This window comes from Engystomops pustulosus, chromosome 2 (assembly GCF_040894005.1).
Source record: "Engystomops pustulosus chromosome 2, aEngPut4.maternal, whole genome shotgun sequence".
NCBI lineage: Eukaryota > Metazoa > Chordata > Amphibia > Anura > Leptodactylidae > Engystomops > Engystomops pustulosus.
Window position 1 is genome coordinate 17814302 of NC_092412.1, and position 11830 is coordinate 17826131.

An 11830-nucleotide genomic window follows, 5' to 3' on the forward strand; every position below is an offset into this window, starting at 1 on the left:
GTCACTCTTGCGCCGAGGTCCGCCGGAGTTCACCTTCTTCTTCCCGGGGCATGTGAATGGTGATTTTGCGATACAATTCCTTTTTTAAATTCCGTGGTTTGTCTGAATCCATTGGGTTGTCCGACGGCCACGCCCCCCCCCCCCCCCGATTTCCGTCGCATGCAAGCTGGCATCCATGTGCCACAATCCGATCAGGTGCACCAAAAACCAGGGGCAATTCGGCACAAAACGGAAATAATCGTGGCCGACAAAAGTGCAGCATTCGGACTCGTAGTAAATGAGCCCCATTGTGTAATATGTAGGAGAATGTTATAGGAGATAGATGATAAGTAAATAGATAATAGAAGAGAGATAGATAAGACAGAAAGAACCAGTAGAAGAGAGATAGAAGATCCATCGATAAATGCATAGATAATGTATAGGAAATAGATACATACTTAGATAAATAGATAGACATAAAGCTATATAGATACATGATTAGACAGACAAATATGTAGATGGGAAATAGACAAATTATAGGAGGTAGATAACTAGACAGATGATAGATACATCAACATGATATAGATCATAAGCATCTTCACCAAGGGGTATTAAAAGAGCAATACATCCTCTGCCCACAAAAGTCCACATGCAGGGGCCCTAGGCAAATGCCCAGTTTTCACCCTCTAGTGTCGGCCCTGATAGCCCGATAGCAGTTCACAGTTGGGGCTCATTTACTAAGGGTCCAAATCGCGCACTTTCGTCGGGTTTCCTGGCGATTTCCGTTTTGCGTCGAATTGCCCCCCGGGATTTTGCCACACGTGATCGGATTTTGGCACATCGGCGTCGCCTTTCACGCGACAGAAATCGGAGGGCGTGACCGTTGAACAACCAGACGGATTCTGAAAAACCGTGGAACCGCGGACCTCGGGCGCAGCAGTGACACCTGGTGGATATCGGGCGCATGGACCTTAGTGAATCCCGGCAGAACCCGAATCCTCTTCGGACAACGTGTCGCGGGATCACGACGGGACCGGGTAAGTAAATGTGCCCCATAGTGTTTATTTGTACATTTATTGCTACATTTATGAAGGTACATGGGCTTTAGCAGCAGGGGGAGTTCCAACGATAGCTTATTGTAGTTAGAGTATTTACATTATTTAATTTAATTAATCTTATTGAATATATGGTGCGTCATCTTTGATATATGTGATATATGAAAGTGTTGTTCTAATTAGAGAATATAATCTTATACAGTGAATGCAGCAGGGATATACACTCACCGGACACTTTATTAGGTACACCTGTCCAACTGCTCGTTAACACTTAATTTCTAATCAGCCAATCACATGGCGGCAACTCAGTGCATTTAGGCATGTAGACATGGTCAAGACAATCTCCTGCAGTTCAAACCGAGCATCAGTATGGGGAAGAAAGGTGATTTGATGCCTTTGAACGTGGCATGGTTGTTGGTGCCAGAAGGGCTGGTCTGAGTATTTCAGAAACTGCTGATCTACTGGGATTTTCACGCACAACCATCTCTAGGGTTTACAGAGAATGGTCCGAAAAAGAAAAAACATCCAGTGAGCGGCAGTTCTGTGGACGGAAATGCCTTGTTGATGCCAGAGGTCAGAGGAGAATGGGCAGACTGGTTCGAGCTGATAGAAAGGCAACAGTGACTCAAATCGCCAACCGTTACAACCAAGGTAGGCAGAAGAGCATCTCTGAACGCACAGTACGTCCAACTTTGAGGCAGATGGGCTAAAGCAGCAGAAGACCACACCGGGTGCCACTCCTTTCAGCTAAGAACAGGAAACTGAGGCTACAATTTGCACAAGCTCATCGAAATTGGACAGTAGAAGATTGGAAAAACGTTGCCTGGTCTGATGAGTCTCGATTTCTGCTGCGACATTCGGATGGTAGGGTCAGAATTTGGCGACAACAACATGAAAGCATGGATCCATCCTGCCTTGTATCAGCGGTTCAGGCTGGTGGTGGTGTCATGGTGTGGGGAATATTTTCTTGGCACTCTTTGGGCCCCTTGGTACAACGCCACAGCCTACCTGAGTATTGTTGCTGACCATGTCCATCCCTTTATGAGCACAATGTACCCTGTAACATCTGATGGCTACTTTCAGCAGGATAATGCGCCATGTCATAAAGCTGGAATCATCTCAGACTGGTTTCTTGAACATGACAATGAGGTCACTGGACTCAAATGGCCTCCACAGTCACCAGATCTCAATCCAATAGAGCATCTTTGGGATGTGGTGGAACGGGAGATTCGCATCATGGATGTGCAGCCGACAAATCTGCGGCAACTGTGTGATGCCATCATGTCAATATGGAGCAAAATCTCTGAGGAATGCTTCCAGCACCTTGTTGTATCTATGCCACGAAGAATTGAGGCAGTTCTGAAGGCAAAAGGGGGTCCAACTCGTTACTAGCATGGTGTACCTAATAAAGTGGCCGGTGAGTGTATATGGCTTTTCTAGGTTAAAGAGCTGTGATTTTTAAAATTTTTTTAGGATGCATTGTACTTCAATTCTTCTGTATTAGTCTTCTCCTATTACACTCTGTCTCCAGAAGGCTGTACTAGGGTCTAACTGAGGACACACTCCTAATGTCTCAGGAGGACAGTTATTGGCCTAAATATTGGTGTCCATACACCCTATTTACAGTACAGTAACAAATGACCAAGGCATCTAAGAGGGTTTGAGCCATAAAGGATAACTGGATTGATTGCAACTCTTCGTGATATGTGGACCTTGTATAATAAACTAGACGTAGAGGTGTCAGCTTCCAGCTCCCCCATACATCATCCCAACACCATGTAGTAGTATTACTGTTGATAAAGTATGGAAAGCTAAACACAAGAATTATGCACTTCATTCATCTCAAGGGGGTTCAACGTCTCCAGCCCCCTATACTACTAATGACTAGGGATGAGTGGACCCAAACTGCAATGTTTTGCAGTCAACACCCCCATCAGTGCCGGCACCGCTCACAGCTATTACCGCCATGTTTTTGGGGAACTACTCATGACCTCATCGACACCCAGCACCCTGTCAATGAGTTGTCATACAATACGACTGGGACTGGAAGTGTCTGTATTGGCCACAGTTAGCAAGATTAATGTATATATTAGCTTAGTGTTGGCCAAGTGTTGCATCCCAATCCGATAACTGAAAATGACCTACACTATGGATGACTCACTACTAATATAGGGCCACGAAAAACCTCTTTAAGTTCTCAACTAATTCACAAATTTAGTTTTTCTATTTGCCACAACTTTTTTTGTAATCTTTGAAAAAAATTTTCTTACAGGGACAGACCATCAGTCATGGAAAATGTTTCCGTTGTAGATGTAAACCTGACAATAGCCTCCATCTCCAATGCTAATGTCACCTCTGCTATCAAGACGTTCATCCTGGTCCTATTTATTGTCTGCTTCTTCTTCTTCCTTTGTTTCATAAAGATTCTCCTAAGCATCTTCTTCACCATCACCAACGTTCAAGACAACGCACGTTACGTTCTTTTCGCCCACATGCTCTTCTGCGATTCATTTTATCTATTTTTGGGGCTACTTCTCCTGGCCTTGTCCATTTACATGGTCTACCTTCCTTTGAATATCTGCTACATCATCCTGACGGCAACACTGACCTCCTTTGTGGTGACTCCATACAACTTGGCCATCCTGTCTTTGGAACGCTATGTAGCCATCTGTCATCCATTAAGACACACCGAATTGTGTACGGTGCCGAAATCTTGTGCCGCCATTGCTTTAATGTGGATCTTTGGCCTTCTACCCAATATAGTGGATATGATCATCATGAGTTTTTCTATTGAAAAGAGCACCTTCCTCTCCACTAGTGTAGCTTGTAAAAATGCCGCGGTAATCATGACACCTCTCCAAAACACCATGAAATCTGTTAATATCATCACAGGTCTTTGCATTGTAGGACTAATCATTGTGTTCACATACATCAAGGTTATAGCGGTGGCCCATAAAATCGGTGGCTCGTCTGCTTTTAAAGCCGGTAAGACGGTCATGCTCCATGCATTCCAGCTGCTCCTGTGCATGACTTCCTTAACATCTCACTTTGTCGAAACTACCTTCCGCAATTACCATTTTTCTGTAAATGTTGCCTTTTTTTTCATCACCATTTGCCTTCCAAGGTTTCTTAGCCCATTAATTTATGGGATACGAGACGAGTTGTTCCGTAAATATATTAAGAAAATGTATTCCAATTTAAAAATATAGCCCTTATATAGACAGATTTTGGGCCTTCACTTAGGGTTACCTTCTTTAGGGTTGTTGGTGTCCTATCGTTAGTGAATCTTAGTGATGAGTTGACCGTGGAGAAGTTTACTAACTTGTCATTTCTCCTTATATGTAAGTGGACTAATATAGTAGTTGGGTTTCAAGATTCCCATGGGTGGTTGACTTCAGGTTTAATTTAATATTATGAAGACTTCAGATTCTTGGATCACAACTTGGACCATAACAAGCGGTTATTCCAATTATAACAAGTTATCTCATATCCACAGAATATAGGATAACTTTCTGATCAGTAGATCAATCAGAAGATCTTCAATAAAATAGTCCTTTCCAGGGCCGGTGTCAGCACTGGGCATACCTGGGCAACTTCCCCAATTGACCTTGATTTCAGCTTTATTATTCATGTAAGATTAGGCCAACTCCTCTCTGAAGGGGACTTCTCAATGCCCCATTCCTTGGCTGTAGAGACAGAAGGTGGAGCAAAGTGAAGGTATCTGCCCATCCTATACTATTTAACATTCAAATGGATGGCCTTTTCTTCTGGAGGACCGGATGTGTAGAAGAGGATATGTTGTGCTCCGGATATTCTTGTGGTCACAACAAGGTAGGTTGGAGTTGTTCTCAAAGGCAACAGCGCTGTTATAGAGGAGGTCATATAAATAGATGCAATCCTAGGAAGGATTGGCGGTTTTGGCAGAATTCCTATGGCCGGTGACTACAGCGTTGGTTGAAATCTCCAAGACTCCTGAGGTCAGGTGCCCCACAGCCAAGGACTAGAGCTGAATATTTATGTTCCATGAATTAAAGTTGATTATTGGTTACCGGTAATAAAAAATGACCACAGCTGTCCTCTAGTTCCACCATAAGTTGGGTATGATGTGTGGACGGGTCGGTGGCGGCACATGGTGCATGTAAGATACTCCTGTGTAAAACAGGATCAAGGTCTGCACTCAGAATGGAGCATCTACTCATCTAGTCTGAGTTCTCCTTAATGTTGTTGTGTACTTAAATATATACTTTGATATATATAGGTAAACTATACAATCTATGCATTACTGAACTGAACCAACCTATGATTATCTCCTCTCCAACAAATTAAAATATATTTTTACATCCTCATTGATTGTTCCCTGGAGATCTGTTCCACATTATTCCCACTTCTACGGAACTTAGTTCTTATTTATTTATTCAATTAATTAGTAATGAAAGGGTTCAATCAAACATTGAGAAAACACTTGATCCTGATTCTTAAACCCCTTTGAAATCCATGGGGACCTGGATATTAACACCCAAAAAATGAGTGTAAAATGGGGGTAGTAAGTGGTAAAGGGGCAATAATAGAGCAGCCATCTTGCCAAAAATAATAATTCTTTATTTATAGCGCCTACAGATTACGCAGCACTGCACAAAGCATGTCAAATTGGTCCCTGTCCCCATGGGGCTTACAATCTAAACAACCTAACAGTATGTTTATGAGTGTGGGAGGAAACCGGAGGACCCAGAGAAAATCCACGCAAACACGTAGAGAACATACAAACTCTTTGCAGATGTTGACCTGGGTGGGAATCGAACCCAGGACCCCAGCGCTGCAAGGCAGAAGCGCTACTCACTCAGCCACTGTGCCACTTAAATGAGCTTGGGAAAGTACTAAAAATAAACAAATTTCTCAGCTCAATACATCGGAATCCATTCTCTGGGTCCTTGAGGAAGAGAAAAAGGCACAAAATCTCCTCTGTGATGAGGAGCACAGTCCTTTGTGAGGAAGTCTGCTTTCAGTAGAGATGGGTGCTTTCTAGCACAACTGAATAAAGTTCAAGGAATGTCTCTTGACAGTCTCCGGCTCAAGCAGAATAAGGGGATTATGGGCTGAACCCAGACTGGGAGAAAGGAAAAATCAGGATATGTACAAAGCAGAAAAACCTTGTATGGGTTTCCGCACTACAGGCCCTCCGCCAAGAACATCACCTCGTACAGCCACCTGCCAGTGGGGTGACGACCCGGCCCCAGAGGACCTGGAGCTGGAAGGAGCTGTGGTGCTGCTGCAGGCTCCTATTTATTTGTTTTTGAACCCCTCAATGGTCCCAGGCTCTGCTTAGCCCCCGGCTGGAACAGCCGACATCCTGGAGTATACTGCCCTTCCCCCTGAATGTCAGGAGGATGAGGAGCCTGCAGTTCCTGAAGCTGCCACAGGGTGTCCCCAGCCGGCTCCTGCTGAATCTTCTACACAGGATCCTGCTCTGGTTTTGGATCCTGTCATTGCAATGTATATATATATTGTATATATGACTTTTTCTGCTACTCCCAGTTGGGCTGACCACCCATATACCTCATAGAGCTGTCCTGAGACTCTTTCCCCTATTTCTTATCCAGTCAAGAGATACTCCTTGAACTGCTCACCATTGTTATATGCTATGTTAGCATCAACCTCTGCTGGCGCAAAGATCTCTACAAAGGATTCTGTCCCTCTGCATCCGGAGGAGACCCTTCACCTGCGCTCTTCCCACATCAAGGGCTGTGCCTAGAAGATGGACTTTGTTTCAAAAGCCTTCTGAGAGACTTTTACCAATTGCTACAAAAGGAAAAGTTGCTATTGTGATGTTTTGCACTTAATGCCTTCCTTTTCAGGTTTGGACATTTTGCGTACATTATCTATGCTTTTTCTCTACATGAAAGAGACATTCTTGCTACTGTTACCCTGAGTAGCTTTTTCATGTAACGTTTGTAACGTTAAAGGTTCAAGCAATTTACCCTTTGGGCTGCTAAATGCCAATGTGTGTTTGACAATGTTTGCACAACTGTCAATGCCATTTTATTGCCAGTAAGTTTGCACCATTTCCTAGGCTTTGGAGGACTGTAGTGAGACTGTGTTGGACCGTCTTTATATGTAAATCCTGACTGCAGGCTTACACCTAGAATTGGAGCTCCATACAGTGTGGTAGTCTGTAAACCGCGGGTCTTTAGGGGACCGGGTGTGTTCAACACCTAGATGCCATACACACAGGGTAAACCGTCAGATGGCAGGTAAAGTGTACTGTATGTATTGCATGTACTTATATGTTGAATGTATTACTATTTGTCGCCAAGGAAGAAGAGTTTTCGAACAAATAGTCAGGCCTTGGTGCAAGGAGTGGATTACAGGACATGACACCACACCTTTCCCTATTACACAGTTGGTTTAAGGGCGTTAGCTACCAACTGTCACATATGTTTGTATCTTTGTGTACCAAGTCCAACACCAACCCAGGTGCTTGTCTCCAGGACCACGGGCGGTTTTCCCCTACACTGCACCCCCTACCGGTTGTAATACACAAATGGACACTCTGGAGACCATCTGCTGCTGGCCAGCGTTGGTTCTCTTTACGCCCATCTGCTCCATAGACGAGCCGTGGGCGGCTCTTTCAATTGCCCTGGGGGTATGCAATGTCCCTGCCAATGCGCATGGCAGAGGAGTAGTTGCAAATAAACCCCTTGTACCATTTAGTACATACAGAGGTAATTACTGTATGCAGCGGTAGATACTGCCTGGATAGGCAAGGGTTAATCTTATTTAATGTTATCATGCAATAATGTTCCACCTTTGTAACTGGAGTGTGATTGGAGAGTGAGATCACCTGACCAGGGATTAACAAAACCCTTAGTCAGGGGAGGAGTTAGGTCTCTCTTTAGGCCCAGCTCTTCTAGTGAGCAGACACCTCTTCAGGCCCAGCTCTCACCACAGAGGAAGCTTTTTAGGTCCAGCTCCTGACAGAGGAACACCACCTCAGAGCACAAGCTCTTACTACAGGCCTTCTAGGCCTCAGCTTATCAACTATACACTGAGTGACACAGAACTACCAGGAAAAAGCTGCAGCTTCCAGCATTGGACACAGCTACATCCCAGCCTGCCCCTGCATCCAGGCTGGTGACCCAACTCCTCAGGTTCCCTCTCCAAGATCACTCCAGTAATCTGCCTTTGTACAGAATCGTTTGGCCTGTTGCTGCTGTGGGTTCGAATAAAGAACTGTAAGTTACTTTTATGCACAACATTACCTCCGGCTGGTCACTGCTACGGCTGTATCACCATCACGGGCGCCCTCATCCTCCATCCAGGGACACATACTACAGACTCTAAGGGTTGCCCCAGGGAGCACCAGTACATCAGCCTCTCCCTTCATATTTCTTGCACATACCACCTGCTGGAAACCTGCCAGGCTGTGGGACAGCCCTCCGGCCCCCATAACAAGCACCGTGACACTAGCATGCCTAGGCCGCAACCACCAGCCACTCCGGCTGCCTCTAGGCCCCAAGAAGAGGCTAGGCCTCTGTGGGGGATGTTGCATATATAAAAAGGAATTTGCATCCACATATGGTCTTAGTCGTATTTGAAAGACTTTTCATACTAGACCAGTGTACACACTTAGTAAGTGATAACAGAGTGTCTCGTTAAGGATTGTTAGGTTTGACAAAATATCTACCCAAAAGCACCAAATACCAAAGTGCAGAACAAAATATCTGCCCAGCAGCACCAAATACCATAAAATGATCCTATTGGGTGCCAAACTAAGGGTGCTGACTATTCAGGAATGGTGGGGGCTAGGAGTTGGTGGAGGTGGAAGGTCACCTTCACAGCAGACAGAGACATGGACATTTAGAGGAAATCTCACTAAAAATAATAAATTTGTATTTTTAATAAACAATGGGTTAACACAATTAGATATTTTTTCAATGTCTGTAAATTCATCGATATTTTTCCAAATGGAAGGTCTGGTATTCCCATGGTGTCTGCAGCTCATTTACCTTATGGGCCCCTGGAGAGGAGCCACAGCTATTGTGGATACAGGTTCATCCATGTGGAAGGGAAGTCAGGCAATAAATACTGGATGCGGAATCCAGATATAATAGCAGAAGCCACAGGGCTGTGCGGTGCTGACTGACTGAGGCTCCAGGTCCCATCACCCTCTGGTGTAAGTATGAGGAGGTAGGAGATCTGAGATTCACAAAAATGCTTTGGTTTTCAGAAATTTCTGTGATTTTTGAATAGACCTAAATGGGACTTGGTCCACGGCCCGGGAGTAACTGCACCCCCTCATGTTACACCCCTAGTGGCCAATAGCCACGTGATCTGCCACTATGGTAGATGTACTCTTGATCACATTTACTATATTATTTTAGTTACAGGGGGTGATTTATGATATGCAGAAAACTTAATACGATGCTACTGGAGATAGTAGTAGGTTTCTATCCTACCTGAAGTGTTTTGGTCACATACTCTCAGACAGGTCAGTACATATCTTCAATGTCCTATATGATCCTGCAGATTCTTCTGAGTGATATAGAAGTAGGACAGGCACAAACAGCGACTGCTGGAGATAATAGTAAGTTTTTATCCTACCCGAAGTGCTTCAGGTCAGTACATACAAGTCAACACATCACTTCAATGTCCTTTATGATCCTGCTGATTCTTCTGAGTGATATAGGAGTGGGACTATGACAAACAGAGGCTGTTGTAGAAAAAAGGTTTCTATCCTACCTGCAGTGCTTTATTCACATCACTACAAGTCAGTATCTCTCTTAAATGTCCTATATAACACTGATGATACTTCTTAATAATAGAGGAGAGCACAAGCACAAACAGAGACTGCTGGAGATAATAGTGGGTTTCTATCCTACCCAAAGTGCTTAATTCAAAGGTGAGCACATCTCTTGAACGTCTAAGGTTTTTTACATCTTACCAAGTGTTTTATCTCCATCAGTAAAGATGAGTATTTCTCTATATATAACCCTGCTGGTACTTCAGAGTCATAGATAAGAGATGCTGCTGCAGTTATCAGTAAGTTTTATCATGGCACAATAATAACAAAAATCTTTATTTATAAAGCACCCATGTATTCTGCAGGACTGTACACTGTTAAGAGAGAACATGTCAAGACAAAATTAGACATTACTGATTAAAAAACTAAATACAACTTATAGTTTTGCAAATAAAGTATAGGCAAATTTGCGACTATGCAGCCTTTTTTAAAACTGACATCAGTATTTTATTTTCTAGAATGTAATTATATGTTGGTATTTTTAATGTACGGTAATCCAAAAACTTTTTCTGGCTTGGAAATTAGAAAAAATCGGGTGTTATTTTTTTAAAATAACAGTTTAAATTACATTGACCGGATCATCTAATTCTTGTGTTTTTTTCTGGGTGAACGGATTAAAGGGAAGTCAGGTTTTTCTTGCATACTACATCTACTAGAAAATATTATTTAAAAAAGTTTTCCAAACATAATTTAGAAACCATAACTTTTTCTTTAAATTTTGGTGTCAACATAGGGTAAGTTGACATTTTATTCTGGTATTCTTGGGCCAACTTTTTGATTATTTACATCTAAATTTCTGTTCTGAATTTACATATTATATTGGTTTTCAAATTGACTGTGTTTTTAATTTTTACATAATAAAGTTTTCTGTTTAATTTTTTTGAACAAACTATTGTTTTTTATTACCCCTTGAGCACTTGTCTCCACATATGAGTTCTCCAAGGCTTTTCTATAATAGGTGGAGCAGAACTTTGAGAGTCCAGTTGGGATCTAAGTTTAATTTAGTAGAACTACAAGGTGTAGAGGTTGTCCCCTTGTAAGAAGTTTGGTAGGACGTGTCTATACTGTCCATTCATACATTTGTACATCACAATTAGATTGTCCTATATCAGTTTTTTTGCCAAACTGCATAACCCCAAGTTCCAAAAGTTGCCCCTCTTACTATGATCCAACCATTTCCCTTATAAACTTCTTGCCAAATTCCCAAGTAAAAATACTGGTGCCAAGAGTGACCTGGTCTTTGTATTTTCCTCCACAACCTTTCCATGACCCTTGCACCCTCCTACCCCCCCCCCCCACTCTTTAGAGGAGAGTCTTGAGTAGGATCACGCCACTGATGGATCTATACAGCTACTTTGTCTGCCACTTGTAGGTAGGTACATCTTCTAGAGACCCTATTGTCTCAACAGTAGGTTGTATATGGTCACATTTTCCTATTTTGTTAGCAGCTATGCGATGGTTAGTAACAGGTAAAACTATATACCAAAGACAATGCACCTATGGCACCAAGAGGCTGCTGGAAATAATAATAAGTTTCTATGTTACCCAAAAGGCTTTATTAAATACAGGTCAGTACTACTCTTTAATGTCCTATATGATCCTGCTGATGCTTCTGAATTAGACAGGACTGGAGATAACAGGAAGTTTCTATCTCACCCCAAGTGATTTATTCCTAAAAGCACAGATCAATAGTTGTCTTTCATTCCATATATCATCCTGCTGGTGTTTCTAAGTGAGAGAGGAGAGACAAAGGGACAGATAAAACTTGTGAAAGCTAAAAGTAAGTTTTTATCTTTCCCCAAGAGCTTTATTAAAATCCGAACATATCCATATTTCTCTGTTTCTATCTCACCCGAAGTGATTTATTCCTACAAGCACAGGCCAATAGTACTCTTTTATGCCTTATATCATCCTGCTGATGTTTCTGAGTGAGAGAGGAGAGACAAAGGGACAGAGGCTGTGAAAGCTAAAAGTAAGTTTCTATCTTTCCCCAAGAGCT

General features: G+C 42.8%; 1 protein-coding gene across 1 annotated transcript; it reads left to right on the forward strand.

Moving 5' to 3' along the window:
• Nucleotides 1-3322: 3322 nt before the first annotated feature.
• LOC140117009 (odorant receptor 131-2-like) lies at nucleotides 3323-4243 on the forward strand. The gene has a single exon (XM_072133440.1). It carries the CDS (start codon nucleotides 3323-3325, stop codon nucleotides 4241-4243), a length of 921 nt encoding a protein of 306 aa, XP_071989541.1.
• Nucleotides 4244-11830: the final 7587 nt, after the last annotated feature.